This window comes from Piliocolobus tephrosceles, chromosome 10 (genome assembly GCF_002776525.5).
Source record: "Piliocolobus tephrosceles isolate RC106 chromosome 10, ASM277652v3, whole genome shotgun sequence".
In the NCBI taxonomy this organism is placed as follows: domain Eukaryota; kingdom Metazoa; phylum Chordata; class Mammalia; order Primates; family Cercopithecidae; genus Piliocolobus; species Piliocolobus tephrosceles.
The window spans coordinates 126,979,984-126,998,219 of NC_045443.1; the positions used below are offsets into that span (position 1 = coordinate 126,979,984).

At 42.2% G+C, this 18,236-nt stretch overlaps 1 protein-coding gene across 1 annotated transcript in view; it reads right to left on the reverse strand.

The window, feature by feature from the left end:
• Window positions 1-18,236, reverse strand: part of TMEM132D (transmembrane protein 132D) — an 810,921-nt gene that overhangs the window by 251,263 nt on the left and 541,422 nt on the right. Inside the window, exon 4 of the mRNA XM_023187259.3 lies at window positions 7,930-8,113. Within this exon, the coding sequence (XP_023043027.1) occupies window positions 7,930-8,113 (184 nt within the window). The remainder of the gene's footprint in view (window positions 1-7,929; window positions 8,114-18,236) is intronic.

Genomic DNA, 18,236 nt, shown 5'->3' on the forward strand with positions numbered 1-18,236 from the left:
ATTTGTTCACTGATAGCAACTGGTTGTACAACAGCTAGGGCTGTAATAACCACACGGTGAGCAACAAAAGCAATAATTCTCCTGCATTTGTTTTGTACTATGGGCCTTTAAAAGCAGTGAAGTTCAGCCACCACCGCCGTCTCATTATAAATCACCTCTGGAGAGGACGGCTTATTAGGGAACATCAGAGGCAACAGAGTGGGCTGAAAAGAAAAGGCAGGGGCTTTGTGCATAATACATAATTCATTTTCAGATGACTTTTTCTATTTCAATAAGACTTCTCAATTTCGTATTTTTATGAGTGCACCGCCTTGCATTTGCATTTTCCAAAGGTCTTTTTGCATATGGAACTGATCAACAGCCTACGCTCTGTTTCCCGTGTGTGAGGGGTGGAGTGGACTGGTTATGAGCTTAGACTCTGGAGTTCATCCATCTGGAATCTAATTTCGGCTCAGCTTCTCAGCTGGGTAGCCTGGGGCCATTTTTCCAACTCTGTGTGGCCTCATCCATCTGTGAAATGGGGATAATAGTCATGTCAACTTCACTGGGACATTGTGGGAATTAAATTCTTTATATATATATGTATATATAAATACACACTTTCATACATCTTGAATCAGAAATCCCGCTGCAGGTACCATGGCTGATGGGGTCTCTAGAACCCAGCTCCTGCCTACCCTGACCTCATCTCCTCCATATATGTGTAGAAGTTCCTAGAACCATACCTGGTACCTAATGAAGAGTAAGCATTTGGTGTAATTACTGTGAATGCTGTTTAGGGAGCAATGGCTACTCAGCGAACACAATGCAAGAAGGTGCTTTAGGGAAGAAATGTTTTCAAGGGCTATCTTAATTTGCATGTGGTTAAGAAAGTATGAAAATGAAAGCCATAGTGTGCTGTGCAGTGTGACTGAATTTTCAAAAAGTCTGAGTAAAACAACAGAGGGTATCTGGCATATTAATTAACAGGCTCTCACACAAAAAAAGAATGCTATGAACAGTCAAATAAAGAGGCAAGAATCTGCTTTTATGCCAAAAATTCAAAAAACCATATTACTCAAGCCAGGAAAGGAAGCTCCCTTCCCTAATTTGACAGCCTTTTCTTAAGTCTTGATCTTAGTGGGTGACTGTTACCATACATTACCTGTGCTGACTTCAAAACTGCAGGGAGACAGGTGGCCTGGGTTACCATCTCCTCGCACTCATGTACATTCCAGTGAGGGATAAGGCTGTTCTCTTACAAGCCTTTACTGAGCACCAGCTATCGGCTGGTCCTGTGCTTTCTGCTGGGTGATATCAGGAGGACAGTGTTTGAGCATAATCACAGTACTGGAAGGATGTAACACAAACCAAGTGACTGTGCCAGGGGAATACGTCCCAAAGATTCTAAAGATGAGGGGAGAGTATGGTTGGTGAAAAGGAAGCTCATTTTATTTCAGAAGAGAAATGTACTTGATTCAGTAAAGCTTATTTAAAATGTATTTCATCAGACGGTTTACAATAATAAAATTATATGGTTCTAAAAATATGAGTAAGTTTTGTCTGCTAAGATCACAGAAATGGAAATTTTCTACCGAATCATAGATTCAGGAGAACATGCCTTAATGGAGAAGATTTAGGAAGACGCAAGTGAGATAAGGAGGGAGAGATTCCTTAATGATTACATTATTGTAATCCCAAGAATCATATGAGGAAGGAACTCAGCGTTCAACCAAGTAGGTGGAGGGTCAGGCCGAGAATAATCTGCTTAGCTTCACCTGTAGTTACCCAGGTTATGGAGTTCCCTACGTGTGCTAATGAGAAGACAGCATCTGAGTATGAAATATCACACGTCAGGAGGGGTTCACTGGAGTCTAGCAGCTTCCAGTTTGGAAAAAACGCTTGGAGTTGGAGAGGTTTAGGTGGGTGCTATGGTTTACATGTTCCCTCCCCATATCACGTTGACACTTAATCCCCAATGTGGCAATACTGAGAGGTGGGCCTTTAAGAGGTGATTGGGCCATGAGGGCCCTACACTCGTGAATGAGTTAATCCATTTGTGAATATGAATTAATCCGTTCATGGATGTGAATTAATCCATTCATGGATGAATGGATTAATGGGTTATTATGGGAGTGAGACTGGTGGCACTGTAAGAAGAGGCGGAGCGACCTGAGACAGCACATTAGCATACTCAGCGCCCACCCCCATACAATGCCCTGCTCTGCCTTGGGACTCTGCAGAGAGTTCCCCACCAGCAAGAAGGTCTTCACCACCTGTGGCCTCTTGACCTTGAAATTCTCAGCCTCCAGAACTTTAATAAATAATTTTCCTTATCAATCACCCAGTTTCAGGCATTCTGTTGTAAGCAACAGACAATAGACAAATACAGCAGGGTTCAAAGAATAAAACGAGACGAGGAAGGACTTAGAGTGCAAATCAAAGGGACATACTGAGCCAATGTCCTCCCAAGCTTCTTGGGTACGACCCCTACCTATGATGGCTCCAAACACATGATCTCAACCCTCAAGAACAACTCTGCAGTGTCAGAACCCTCCGACTTGCCTACTGCCCTCATTGTGTGCAAGGAAAACATGGGTGCACAGAGTAGAGGAGTTAATGTGGATCCTGTCTGAGCCCGAGGATCAAGGAAGACCCCGTGGAGGATGTGGCATGGGAGCTGGGCTCCAACGAGACAATTCTGAGATGGTTTTTGCCTTTCCATCAGAATCACGTTTGAGAAAAAGCTCAGAATGTGATATCGAATTGCATTCCTAAAGAGCAATGGCACATTTGATTCTTCACGTTTGTTTAAGAGCTCTGTGGTCTTCCCCAGGATCTTTGGGGCTGGGTTTGGCAGATACGTCTGTGTGTATCCTTATGCCATGGTGAACGCCACATAACACCATCAGCACCAGCTCCCTGTAGGGCTGGAGTTCTCCTTTGATATTTTCAAGGATAATACAGACATTGTCTGTCCTGACCATGTCTCCTGATTCTAATAACTAAAACTTAGTGGTCATAGCTGAGACCCAAAGCAAAATGAGAAGCTGGTCAAGAGACCCACCTGGGAGGCCATGTTCTTAAAATCCCACAGGAGAGCACAGTCATTCACCTCCATATCCTGCACTTACAACAACATTAGCCACAAGCATAATATCCAAACAGCCACTACCCAAGAGGAAGAAAAATGTTTGTTTTATTTTAAAATGAAGAGGACTTGTTACAATGTTTTAAACGACTAGCTGATAAGGCATTCAAAAATTGATAAAGTATATATATCAGTGCCATTACCCCTGAACACTGGTGTAAACTTGAAACACTTGTTTTAGCCAAAACTCAGGAGGCAGTTAGGAGAGAAGGACGTTGAAGAACTTTGAGAAACGGAGACCTTTCTCCTTGGAAAGCTGTGTCACTACAAATGGGACTCCAACTTTTCCAAGACATGCAAACACCAGGCTGGGTGCAGTGGCTCATGCCCCTAATCCTAGCATTTTGGGAGGCACAGGCGGGCGGGTTGCTTGAGGCCAGGAGTTCGAGACTAGCCTGGGCAACACGGCAAAACCCCATCTCTACTAAAATATAAAACTTAGCCAGGCATGATGGCGCACACCTGCAATCCCAGTTATTTGGCTGAAGCTTGAGAATCTATTGAACCCGGGAGGCGGAGGTTGCGGTAAGCTGAGATCACACCACTGCGCTCCAGCCCGGGCGACAAAGCGAGGCTCTGTCTCCAAAAAAAAAAAAAAAAGAAAAAGGAAAAGAAGAGCAAACACCACTCTTCAGGCACTAATGTGGTTACAGATAAGCACGTAATAGATTAATGCTAAGGCACCTTTAATGACCTTTTCCCTCAGAATTTGCCTCCCTAAAAACAAAAACATATTTACTTACAACATAGTAAGGCATGATTTTCTGAACTGAAAAAACAATGTAATAAATCTCATAAAAACCTGTAACTGGATTAAGAAACTAAAAACTTTCATGACCCTAGACATTAGGGGAAAAAAGGCACAATACTGAAGAAAACTTCAATAAAAAAATACAAAATATTGAAAAAAATGTGCTTCTAAAAAGTAGCTTTCAATGCAAATACTTGACCTCATCTCATCCCAGAGCTTTCCCGGAGATGAAATTGCACAGCACACAAAGAATGGAGAGGCCACCAGCGCCAGCCCAAGCGGACCTGAAATCCTTAACAACAGCACGAAATTACCACAATTGCACTCACTTTCAGTATTAGTTTTGAAGACAGTTGTGATGTGTGTGAATAGTTTAATATTTGGAGATTTTATGCCTTTTTGGTCTTGGATATAATTAGAGGGAGATGAGGGATTTCCATTCTGGAAAAGATAATGGATTTGACTACATACAAATTAAACAAACAGACTGTGCAAGCCAAAAAAGTCCGACCAGCAAAGTTAATTGGCAAATGGCAAACTAGTAAGAGTACCTGCAGTATGTCGACGGAAAGGTTAGGATCACTAATATACAGAAATAGACAGGTGGTTACCAGTGTCTGCGGAGGAGGCAGGAGGAATTTGTGTTTAGTAGCTTTAGAGTTTCAGTGTTAAAAGATGAAAAAGCTCTGGAGATCTGTTGCTCAGCAATGAGAAAATACTTAATATTACTAAACTATACACTTAAAATGGTTAAGATGGTAGCTTGAATGTTATATGATTTCTACCATAATAAAAAAAAAAGATTTATAACAAAGCTATAAGAAGAAATTGAATTCCCAATGAGAAAAGAAAATGGGCAAAAACCAAATGCTTAATAGGAAATAAACATGTCATCTAAGAAGGGCAAATTAAAGCAACATTGAGATGTACTTTTTGCTGAATAAATTGTCTGTTTTCTAAACCTTTAATGTTTCATGTTAGAGGAAGTTGCAGGAAAATGGGTATCACTACACATAGCAGGGGAAATTTTAAATTGGTTAAGCTTTCTGAAAGGCAGTTTGGCAAACATTATAGAAAAAGTAATACAATATTACATATCCCTTGATTTGAATTTATTTCTAAAAGTTGACCTGAAGGAGTTCATTAAAAATGTGTGCAAAGATTTTTGTACAAAAATACAGACCATAGGCTATTTTATAACAAAAAAGCCCTTAATTTTTTTTTTTTTTTTTTTTTTTTTGAGACAGAGTCTCGCTGTGTCTCCCAGGCTGGAGTACAGTGGTGCGATCTTGGCTCACTGCAAGCTCCGCCTCCCAGGTTCACGCCATTCTCCTGCCTCAGCCTCCCCAGCAACTGGGACTACAGGCGCCCGTCACCACACCTGGCTAAGTTTTTTTGTATTTTTAGCAGAGATGGGGTTTCACCATGTTAGTCAGGATGGTCTCGATCTCCTGACCTCGTGATCTGCCCACCCTGTGATCCACTCCTCCCAAAGTGCTGGGATTGCAGGCGTGAGCCACCGCACCTGGCCAAAAGCTCTTAAATTTTAAGCTTGTGTGGTAGTGTCGTGGAGATATACCGGGAATTTTTGTTTGGGCCTAAAGCTAGGAGACATCTTTTATTCGTGTGTTTTCTTCACACCTGTATGCAGTGCATCCGGAAGTCTTGTCTTCTAAGGTGGATGCAGCTGCTCCACTGCTATTATCTCAGCCAGGACAGCGCCAGACATTTCCCCAGGTGCACTCCCTTCTCCCACTGCTGCATGCTTGCAGCGGGGCATCTGGCTCCTGGAACAGCTCACTCTCTCCAGCCTCCCTTGCAGCTACACGTCAGCACTTGGTGGAGCTCCTAGGCTGATGGGGTGGGAGCAGAGGTAGGGTCCTCCGGAAGGAGAGAAGCACACTCTCCCATTTTCCACTTATAAAATATATTATAAAAATTTATAGGCCAGGTATGGTGGCTCATGCCTGTAATTCCAGCACTTTGGGAAACCGAGGCAGGTGGATCACCTTAGGTCAGGAGTTCAAGACCAGCCTGGCTAACATGGTGAAACCCCATCTCTACGAAAAATACAAAAATTAGCTGGGCATGTTGGCAGGTGCCTGTAATCCCAGCTACTCAGGAGGCTGAGGCAGGAGAATCACTTGAACTTGGCAGGCAGAGGTTGCAGTGAGCTGAGATTGCGCCACTGCACTCCAGCCTGGGCGACAGAGTGAAACTCTGTCTCACAAAAAAAGAAAAATAAATAATAAACAAAATTTTTAAAGTAATACAATATCATATATTAAATAATATTTGCCAAGCTGACTTCCAGAAAGCTTAACAAATATAAAATTCCACCTGCTTTGTGTAATGATTCCCATTTTCCTGCAGCTTCATCAACATGGAATGTGAACATTTAGAAAATAGCTGTAACGTGGGTATGGTTGTCATCAATTTGGAGTAAGAGTGATTAGGCCAATGTCTTTGGGGTTACTCAAAGCAACAGGATGGAAAGAGGCCACACCCTGACCTGCCGGAGCCACCTTAGGAGTCCCAGGCTGCTGAAATTTACACAGGATGTCGAGAGCCAAGTAAACATCAAGCTCTGTAGGTCGGCATTATAAGGTCTTTTTTTTTTTTTCTTCCAGAAGCCAGAATACAGTCCCCTAATGCTCTCTTACCCTCTTGAATTCATTCTCTATGTACAGCCACACTGATCTTCTGAAAACATAAGTCAGTCCATGTGGCTCCCCTGCAGACCCCTCTCAGGGGCTTCCCACTGCATGCAACAATCCAACTCCTCATGCTGGCTTCCAAGTTCCCCGGAGACTAAACTCAACTCACTCACTGCCAGCGGTCCAGGCAGGCTGGCTTTCCTCCTTTTCTCTTCTGTTTCAGGGATGTGTGACATTAATCAATCAATCAATCAATGGATGCATGGATCTAACATTTCTTTCACATATCTCTCAATAAAGATAAAATGAACAAAAGCAAAGTAATTTAATAATGGCAACCACATCCCTTGCATGACAACACTCTTTTACCAACCAAGTCAAGGTTAAAATAAGGCACCTTGCTCTGGGAAGAGTCAGAACACTCCCAGTACAAAAGGTTGATCAGACAGGACTCTGGCTCTCCACTTAGTTCCAGAGGAAGCCGCACAGAGCTCACTGCTAACAACTCAGCCCATCATGTTTCATTTTGTTTTGTTTTGAGATGAAGTCTCCGTCTGTCACTCAGGCTGGCTCTGTCACCTCCACCTCCCGGGTTCAAGCCTTTCTCCTTGCTATCCCCTCAATGTTCAAGCGTTGCTATTCCCTGTGACAGAATCACTAAGAGTCCAAAGCAAAGGGCACGACCGTCTCACACAAAATAATAACCAGGGATGCTCAGTGCCTCTCAAATAAAAGAGTAAGAGCCCTTGTCAACTACAGTCACCCAAACACCCTTATATTTCCTAATGAACAACAAACACAGTAACCAGTTTAGTGTCACCAGGCAGCTGTCCAGTTGCCTTGGATTGAAGAACTGATTTCTGGTGTTCTTTCAGCATGTCATAAGAACACTGGTCAATATTTTCTAATTGGTGGTCTGCGGGACCAGGTAGGTGTTTGACAAATGTCTCAGCACACTTCACTCCTATACTTGATCTACATGGACTCCACAGCTGTGTGGGTTTGAGATCCACAGGTGTCTACATCATAAGCTACAAACACATCTATCAAGTCATCAACAATTTTCACACAATAGCAGACCCAAATCTAACACCTGGAGGTTATTTTCTAAATAATATGTTAAGAAAATTGTTTTATAGACAGATAGATAGATACATAGATAGATAGATAGATAGATAGATAGATAGATAGATAGATAAATAGATCGATCAACACACACACACCCACTCACACACACACACAATTGGCTATTGGCAGTCAACTTTGTGGTTTCATTTCTCACTGTCCCGGTTCTTGGCTCCTCCACTTTTCCCCACCCAGCCTGGGTCACCGTACGGCGCCTTCCCCTCCTCCGAGTTCAGTCCTAACAGCCCAAGGCGGGGCTTGCTTACCATAGCGAGTGGCACAACTCCAATCAAGTCCTTTGGGCTCACATAGATCTTCGACACTCCCAAGTCAGACGTAATCTCTCCGGGGTACTCGACCTGCCACGTGACCAGCTGTGTGGCTGGTAGGTCACTGGGCTCTTCCACCTCCACGTCGATCTGCATGACTTCGTAGGAGGCACCATCCGCACTGGAGAGAAGACACAGAGGAGAACAGCTTTCAGGGACTGATGAGGCATAGCATGCTTGGCAAAGAGTGGGCAGCCCTTGGCCATTTCTCTATGTACCTCCACATGGAATCAAGTGCACACATCTCTGCAAAGAGCATTCAGAGATGCCATTCCAAAATGAACAAAGGAGCTTTAATATGCTCTGCAGCATTTGCCTGGTCTTAGATACTATCACTCCAGGTTCCAAAGTCCTTCTGTCTGTGGGCTGCTCAGCTGCCCCAGAGTGGGTATTTGTGGATAATTACAGGAAATAGTGATTGCCTTTCTTAAACGCTTCCTTTCCCATTCTCCATTTAGGGGAATGCATTTCCTCACTCTCACAAACGTCTATGCAACTTCTATTGGATTTTCCAAAGCCACAGCCAGATTGAGTTGGGTGCACAGAATTTTAAGGCTGTCTGAGGGTGGCATGGTTCTGTTCTCTGGCAGTGGTAAGACAGAATTGCAGAGAAACAGGTGAGGTGTGCACAACAAAGCAGGGTCAACGGGGTCGCTGTGACGAGCATGCAGAAGTCGCCAGATACTACACGGAGACGGGAGTCACTGAGACAAAGACTGGTTGCTAGACACTCAATTTTCCTATAAGCATACATCTAGAAACAAATCCACCTAGGACTTTCTGGATTATTTTTACAGCTATTTAAGTAATTAATTAGCTGGCTGCCTCATCATAGTGATTTTTGGTATAATATCTGCTCTTCTATGTGACAGGTAGAAAAATGTAGATTTAGTGCCTACCTTTGCCTGAAGAGGAAATGAACAGGGTGTAGGTGAGAATGAACAGAGGAACCCGCTGAAAGAGGTGCATTTTAAAGCCTCAGTGGACAAACAACGTCTACCTGTCAGATCTATTTCTAAAAGATTTGAATTTAAACCTTTGAGAAATGATCATTGAACTCTGACATTTAGGAGAATAAGGTTTGTTCTTTTATATGTGACAAAGCTGTTGACATTTTTTATCACACCGCCAAACTCACCCAAGTTTATCAGTAAGAAGCTCAGAGATAAATGGTGGGGCTTCCAGGGAGCCTTGTTCTCAATAGGAGGGATGAGATGGAAAACTAGAATATCAGGGGAGATTCTAATGAACAGAGAAGGAGGGAGAGAGAGAAAGAAGGAGGGAGGGAGAAATGGAAGGAGAGAGAGAAGTAGAAAGAAAGGAAAGATGAAAGCGATCACTTGAGGTCAGGAGTTTGAGACCAGCTTGGCCAACAGGGCAAAACTCTATCTCTACTAATAATAAAAAAATTAGCCGGGTGTGGTGGCATGTGCCTATAATCTCAGCTACTCGGGAGGCTGAGGCATAAGAATTGCTTGAACTTGGGAGGCAGAGGTTGTGGTGAGATGGGATCATACCACTGCACTCCAGCCTGGGCGACAGAATGAAAATAGGTCTAAGAAAAAAAAAAAAGGAAAGAAACAATAAGAAAAGAAAAAGAAAGATAGAAGAAGACGAAGGGGAGGGGGAAAAGAAAGAGGAGAGGAAGGAGGGGGCCAGAGAAATGAGATGAGAAGAACTGCCAAAAGAAAACCTCAATTGCGGAGATCAGCCTTCCGCTTAAGCAGCCATCTCTCCCATGGAACGGGATAGCTGCAATGGGCTATGAGTAATGATGGGGAAAAGATGACGGCTGGTTTTTGAATCCTACAAAATGCACTCCTTGGCTCCTGAAAGAAAGTTGTTTAACTCTTTGAGAAGCAGCTGGTGTGATAAAAATCGTCAACAAATTCCCTAGGCCATGGTGGGCTTTTTTTCCCCACACCTTTCTTTTCATAAGAAAAGGATGCCACTGTGTCTTTGAAGCCCTTGACTGGCATTTCTGCTCACAGCTAGAGGGAACTTGGAATGAAGATGCTAGAATGCATCTTTGTTTTTGTATTTGAACTTGATAAGAATGTGGGTCTGACTTTCCTGTTGATGAAATGGGATCATCTCCATCTTGTCTGGGTTGAGCCTCGCCTTCTGTTTTTAATCACGAGAAGAGGAATGTATAGAACAGAATTAGCATTACTTGTGTTTGAGCCGTGTGAACACCTGCATGTGTGTAGTTCATTGTACACAATAACTGCTTATATGTCCACATCACATTCTGCCCCTATTTCCTTCCAGGTTCCTTGACCTCAAATAAAAATCGACAAACCTTGCCTGCACTGGAATACTGGACGCCTTCCACCCCACAGCCCCATACTTCTGTTTTTAGAGTTTGTTTTATCAGAAAAACCTTATAAATCTCTGCATATATATAAGTTCTTGCCATCCTAGAAGACCCACCTATAATACCATTCAATAAATATAAGGTAATAAGTGCTCCATTTACTTCATCTAATTTTACTCTTCCAATAACCTTACATGATTGTTCTATAAATTTAGATTTTCCCTTCTTCTTTAGATCCTTTTCCTGGCCAAGATGTAAAAGCAACAATGTCTTTTTTCAGCCAACTGCCCTCTCTAAGAAGTGGTGATGAAAATATTCTAAGTTGAGAATTCTTAACCCAGGACTATACCAACGTTCAGGAAGGTTGTACCTTGAACTTGTGGGGAAAACGCTGCATGAGTGTGATTTTGTGGAAAGACTCCTTAGCTTGCATGAGTTCCCCAACAGTTCATCTACAGTAGGGTTGTGGACCAAGTTCCTGAGTTCCCCCAATAGTTCATCTACAGTAGGGTTGTGGACCGAGTTCCTGAGTTCTCCAATAGTTCATCTACAGTAGGGCTGTGGACCGAGTTCCTGACAATTTCCTTTATAAATGCTGCACACGGTGATCTCGTTGGAATATCTCATCACATGTATCTTAGTGCAACAGTGGGAATTTGAATTTTAATGCCCCTTTGTAAATATTTAGCACTGAACAGCTTCCCAAACTCTTGCATAGTAGGCAATATTTATCACTTCTTCACGTTTTACTCTAAAGACAAGCACTGTGCCCTTGCAGTTTGTGTGTCTGACAGATGGTACATATCCTGAAAACAATGGTCATGTTTATCTTGTTACATTTTGTGCTTATAATAGAATGTAATTCCTCATATTCATCAGAAGGGAATCTGATGTATTATAGGAGATACATACAGTCAGTCAAAGAGAAGTTTATAAAATATATCTGGTTAAAGCAGTGATTTTTCCACCTCCCATGCATTCAAATTGCCTGGGAACTTTACAAATAAAGCAATGTTCAGGCATCATCCTTACAGATTTCTGATTGTTCCTGAGTGGAGCCAGGGTCAAAGGTGTTTGAACCAGAGCAATTCCATCTTGAGTGAGGGCTGGAAAATGAGGCTGGCCCTTGCTGGGCGGCATTCCCAGAAAGTTAGGCATTCCTAGCCTCTAGATGTTTACAGTTAAGGAAACAAATTAATGTTTACTAAACAGACCCAGACTTGGGAGTGTCCAGATATCCCAATATCTGGAGAAAAAAGACATTCCCGATTTTGCTTTACAGAAAATAATGTTGCCAGGCGTGGTGGCTCATTCCTGTAATCCCAGCACTTAGGGGAGTCTGAGGCGGGTGGATCACTTGAGGTCAGGAGTTCAAGATCAGCTTGGCCAACATGGTGGAGCCTCACCTCTAAGAAAAAAAAAAAAAAAAAAAACTAGCCGGGCATGGTGGCATGTGCCTGTAATTCCACCTACTGGGGATGCTGAGGCAGGAGAATTGCTTCAACCCAGGAGGCAGAGGTTGCAGTGAACTGAGATCGTGCCACTGCACTCCAGCCTGGGTGACAGCAAGACCCTGTCTCAAAAAGTAAATAAAGATAATAATATTGATTCTTATAAAACATAGTAATTAAGAAAATTAATCCTTTATCACAAACCCTTGCAGCAGAGCACATTTCTCCATATACACAAACATTGTACCCAGGGTGGACCCCTTCCTCCTCTTACTTCCGGAATGTCCTACGCTGTCTATGGCGTAGCTGTCCTTTCGCCACTTTACTTTCTTAATAAGCTTGCTTTTGCTTTGCACTTTGGACTTGCCCTGAATTCTTTCTGGCATGAGATCCAAGGACCCTCTCTTGGGGTCTGGATCAGAACCCCTTTCCTGTAACATATTTCTGGTGACCACAGATGGGACTATAGTGCAGAAACCCTGACCCAATGACTACCTTTGGGTAAATGTTGGGGTCCTGTAACATATTTCTGGCAAACCCCAAACGGATGATACTGAAGAGACCCCCGATCCGAAGGAAAATCATCTGCATGCACCAATTGGCTAACTTTGGGTAAGTGGGGTGCATATACCTGGGTACAGAATGGGATTGGGTTAGAGGCCCAACTTAGGGGAGTCAGAGTCTCTCCTAAGACAGAGTGGGTTAGAGGCCCCTCTTAATAAAAGGCAAGGATGCTTGACCAACCTTGGGTTAGACGCCTGATCTCGGGTTAGGGCCCGACTTAGTTGCTTCTAAGATTTAGGGGGCTAGAGGCTCCTCTCAGTAAAGTCCCTCTCGGCTAAAAGCAGGTTTGGCACCGCAGGCTCTGCTCTTCATATTAACCTGCCTTTTTCTATTGCTGCATGAATCAATTTCTTGGTTGCTGTCTCTGTGTCACTGTCATTTTCAGGAGACTTTATTTAAAGGGTCTTAGGGATTTTAACTTAGTCTTTTCCTATGTCCCTCCCGATGTCCAAATGTCTGCCTGCAAAACATTAGGAGCAAAAAGCATTGATGGCTCTGTCTCTAAAATTGCTGATTGAGATTTGGTATTTAACAGCTATGAACAGTAGGATTAGACAGACATGGTTGTGTTTTGTTGTCACTATGCTGACTAGGTGTGACTGAGAAGCACAAGGATGGAAATCAGGGGACTCTTCCCTTTGCCATTTTGTTTCATTTTGCACACTAAAAAAACTTCTTTCCTTTCTTGGATTTGGGCAAACCAGCTTTGCTTGCCTGCTATTGCCCAGAACCTGCTTGCTCTGGTCCTTCTCATCATTTCCTTTGCCTTCTTCGACATTTTTGTCAAAGTCCATGTTGTGGTTTATCTAAGATTCCTGGCTCAGTTCACTTATGTTATTTGGATAATGTGAATAAGAGAACTCAATTTTTGGCAGGGATCCCCTCATTAATGCAGCTGGCCTTCAAAACCTGTCTTATCCTTGTTAGTGGAACTCGGCCAGCGACAATACAATCTCACAGGTTTGGAACTTTTCTTTCAGCATCACCTGCTTCCTTCATGGGAACCACAGCATCGGTTCCAAAGAACTCACCACTGGGATATATTCTTGAACATTGGGACCCGTTTCAACCGAATGGGCTTAAGAACAGAAAACTGGTGTTTCTATGTAATACTGGTATTTGGCTTTGTTATTATTTGGAAAAGCAAGAGAAATGGCCCCCTACTGGAACTATGGCCTTCAATACTATACTTCAAGTGAGTTTGTTTTGTAAGTGGGAGGGAAAGCGGGATGAAATATCCTATGTTCAAGCATTTTTGCTGCTCAGTCAGGATAAACCTCTGCAGCAGTTGTGTGCATGTTTGATGAGAGGAAAAGAAGAAAAAGAGCTAGACATGGTTCTGTTTATGTGATGGATTATATTTATTGATTTGTGTATGTTGAACCAGCCTTGCATCCTAGGGATGAAGTCGACTTGATTGTGGCGAATAAACTTTTTGATGTGCTGCTGCTGGATTCAGTTTGCCAGTATTTTATTGAGGATTTTCGCATCGATGTTCATCAGGGATACTGGCTTGAAATTTTCTTTTTTTGTTGTGTCTCTGCCAGGTTTTGGTATCAGGATGATGCTGGCTTCATAAAATGAGTTGGGGAGGAGTCCCTCTTTTTCTGCTGTTTGGAATAGTTTTAGGAGGAATGGTACCAGCTCCTCTTTGTGCCTTTGGTAAAATCCGGCTGTGACTCTGTCTGGTCCTGGCCTTTTTTTGGTTGGTAGGCTATTAATTACTGCCTCAATTTCAGAACTTGTTATTGGTCTATTCAGGGATTCGACTTCTTCCTGGTTTAGTTTTGGTAGGATGTGTTTGTCTAGGAATTTGTCCATTTCTTCTAGATTTGCTAGTTTATTTTCCTAGAGGTGTTTGTAGTATTCTCTGATGGTAGTTTGTATTTCTGTGGGATCAGTGGTGATATCCCCTTTATCATTTCTTATTTTGTCTATTTGATTCTTCTCTCTTTTCTACTTTATTAGTCTGGCTAGCAGTCTCTATTTTGTTAATCTTTTCAAAAAAAACAGCTCCTGGATTCATGGATTTTTTTGAAGGGATTTTCATGACTCTGTCTCCTTCAGTTCTGCTTGGATCTTACTTATTTCTTGTCTTCTGCTAGCTTTTGAATTTGTTTGCTCTTGCTTCTCTAGTTCTTTTAATTGTGATGTTAGGGTGTCAATTTTTGCTTCTCTAGTTCTTTTAATTGTGATGTTAGGGTGTCAATTTTAGATCTGAACATATCTCACAATAATAAAAGCTATTTTTGAAAAACCCATAGCCAGTATCATACTGAATGGGCACAAGATGGAAGCACTCCTTTTGAAAACCGGCACAAGACAAGGATGCTCTCTCTCACCACTCCTATTCAACACAGTATTGGAAGTTCTGGCCAGGGCAATCAGGCAAGAGAAAGAAATAAAGAGTATTCAAATAGGAAGAGAGGAACTCAAATTGTCTCTTTGAAGATGACATGACTGTATATTTAGAAAACTCCATCGTCTCAGCCCAAAAACTCCTTAAGCCGATAAGCAACTTCGGCAGTCTCAGGATAAAAAATCGATATGCAAGTATTACAAGCATTCCCATACACTAATAATGGACAAGCAGAGAACAAAGTCATGAATGAATTCCCATTCAAAATTGTTACAAACAGAATACAATACCTAGGAATATAACTTATGAGGGACATGAAGGATGTCTTCAAGGAGAACTGCAAACCACTGCTCAAGGAAATAAGAGAGGACACAAACAAATGGAAAAACATTCCATGCTCATGGATAGGAAGAATCAGTATCGTGAAAATGGCCATACTGCCCAAAGCAATTTATAGATTCAATGCCATCTCCATCAAGCTACCATTGACTTTCTTCACAGAACTAGAAAAAACTACTTTAAATTTCACATGGAACCAAAAAAGAGCCTGTATAGCCAAGACAATCCTAAGCAAAAAGAACAAAGCTGGCGGCATCACGCTATCTGACTTCAAACTATACTACAAGGCTACAGTAACCAAAACAGTGTGGTACTGGTACCAAAACAGATATATAGACTAATGGAACAGAACAGAGACCTCAGAAATAACACCACACATCGACAACCATCTGATCTTCAACACACCTGAAAAAACAGGCAATGGAGAAAGGATTCCCTATTTAATACATGGTGCTGCGAAAACTGGCTAGCCATATGTGGAAAACAGAAACCAGACCCTTTCCTTCATACCTTATACAAAAATTAACTCAAGATGGATTAAAGACTTAAACATAAAACCTAAAACCACAAAAACCCTAGAGGAAAACGTAGGCAATACCATTCAGGACATAGGCATAGGCAAAGACTTCATGACTAAAACGCCGAAAGCAATGGCAAGAAAAGCCAAAATTGACAAATGAGATCTGATTAAACTAAAGAGCTTCTACACAACAAGAGAACGTATCATTAGAGTGAACAGGAAACCTACAGAATGGGAGAACATTTTTGCAATCTATCCATCTGACAAAGATCTAACATCCAAAATCTATAAGAAACTTAAACAAATTTACAAGAAACAAACAAACAAACAAACAAACCCATCAAAAAGTGGGCGAAGGATATTAAGAGACATTTCTTAAAAGAAGACATTTATGTAGCCAACAGACATGAAAAAAAAGCTCATCATCACTGGTCATCAGAGAAACGCAAATCAAAACCACAGTGAGATACCATCTCACACCAGTGAGAATGGTGATCATTAAAAAGTCAGGAAACAACAGGTACTGGAGAGGATGTGAAGAAATAGGAATGCTTTTACACTGTTGGTGGGGGTGTAAATTAGTTCAACCATAGTGGAAGACAGTGTGGTGATCCCTCAAGGATCTAGAACCAGAAATACCATTTGACCCAGCAATCCCGTTACTGGGTATATACCCAAGGGATTATCAACCATTCTACTATAAAGACACATGCACATATATGTTTACTGCAGTGCTATTCACAATAGCAAAGACTTGAAACCAACCCAAATGCTCATCAATGATAGAGTGGATAAAGAAAATGTGGCACATATTCACCATGGAATACTGTGCAGCCATAAAAGCGAATGAGTTCATGTCCTTTGCGGGGACATGGATGAAGCTGGAAACCATCATTCTCAGCAAACTAACACAGGAACAGAAAACCAGACACCACATGTTCTCACTCACAAGTGGGAGTTGAACGATGAGATCACATGGACACAGGAAGGGGAGCATCACATGCCAGGGCCTGTTGGTGGGTGGACGGCAAGGGGAGAGATATAATTAGGAGAAATACCTAATGCATGTGGGGCTTAAAACCTAGATGATGGGTTGATGGGTGCAGCAAACCACCATGGCACATGTATATCTGTGTAACAAACCTGCACGTTCTGTACATGTACCTCAGAACTTAGAGTAAACCAAAATAAAATAAAGAAAAGAAAACTGGTCATTGGAAAAGGGATTGCCCAGCATCCCAGAAAGAGCCACTGGTATCCGAACTGATGATGACCGAAATAGCCAGGCAATCCTGAGTGACGGGCCCGAGACCTTCCGCCACAGCTCCCATTGGACAACTCGCCATATCCCCGGAGGAGCCTTGGGTAACCCTTGATGCGGCAGGTAAGAATACTTGCAACCCTTCGGATTAAGGATCCTGTTGTAAAGGGAGGGGGCAGATACATCAGAGGCTAGAATCAGAGCGACGCCATCTTGAGTGAGGGCTGGAAAGTGAGGCTGGGACTTGTCGGGCTGCATTCCCAGGAAGTTAGGCATTCCCAGCCTCTAGATGTTTATGGGTAAGGGAACAATTAATAATGTTTACTAAACAGACCCAGACTTGGAGTGTCCTGATATCCCAGTATCTTGAGAGCAAAGGCATTCCTAATTTTACAAAGATAATAATATTGATTATTGGAAAATACAGTAATTAAGAAAATTAATGCTTTATCACAAACCCTTGTAGCAGAACACATCTCCCCACATATACAAGCATCGTACCTAGGGTGGCCGCCTTCCTCCTCTTACTTTCAGGAACTTCCTACTCCGTCTATGGAATAGCTGCCCTTTCACCACTTTACTTTTTTTTTCTTTTCTTTTTTTTAGCATCAGAGTGAACAGGCAACGTACTGTGAATGGGAGAAAATTTTTGCAATCTATGTGTCTGACAAAGGTCTAATATCCAGAATTTACAAGGAACTTAAACAGATTTACAAGAAAAAAAAACAAACAACTCCATCAAAAAATAGGCAAAAAATATGAACAGACCCTTCTCAAAAGAAGACATTTATGTGGTCAACAAACATATGAAAAAAAGCTCATCATCACTGATCATTAGCGAAATGCAAATGAAAACCACAATGAGATACCATCTCATGCCAGTCAGAATGGCAATTATTAAAAAGTCAGGAAACAATAGATGCTGGTGAGGCTGTGGAGAAATAGGAATGGTTTTACACTGTTGGTAGGAGTGTAAATTAGTTCAGCCATTGTGGAAGACAGTGTGGCAATTCCTCAATGATCTAGAACCATAAATACCATGTGACCCAGCAATCCCATTACTGGGTATATATACAAAGGATTACAAATCATTCTACCACTTCACTTTCTTAATAAACTTGCTTTTGCTTTGCACGGTGGACTTGCCCTGAATTCTTTCTTGTGCAAGATCCAAGAACCCTCTTTTGGGGTCTGGATCGGGACCTCTTTCCTGTAACACAGCAATCAGTTTCCTTCCTTCCTTCCTTCCTTCCTTCCTTCCTTCCTTCCTTCCTTCCTTCCTTCCTTCCGTCCTTCCTTCCTTCCTTCCTTCATCGGGACCTCTTTCCTGTAACACAGCAATCAGTTTCCTTGTTTCCTTCCTTCCTTCCTTCCTTCCTTCCTTCTACACAGCAATCAGTTTCCTTCCTTCCTTCCTTCCTTCCTTCCTTCCT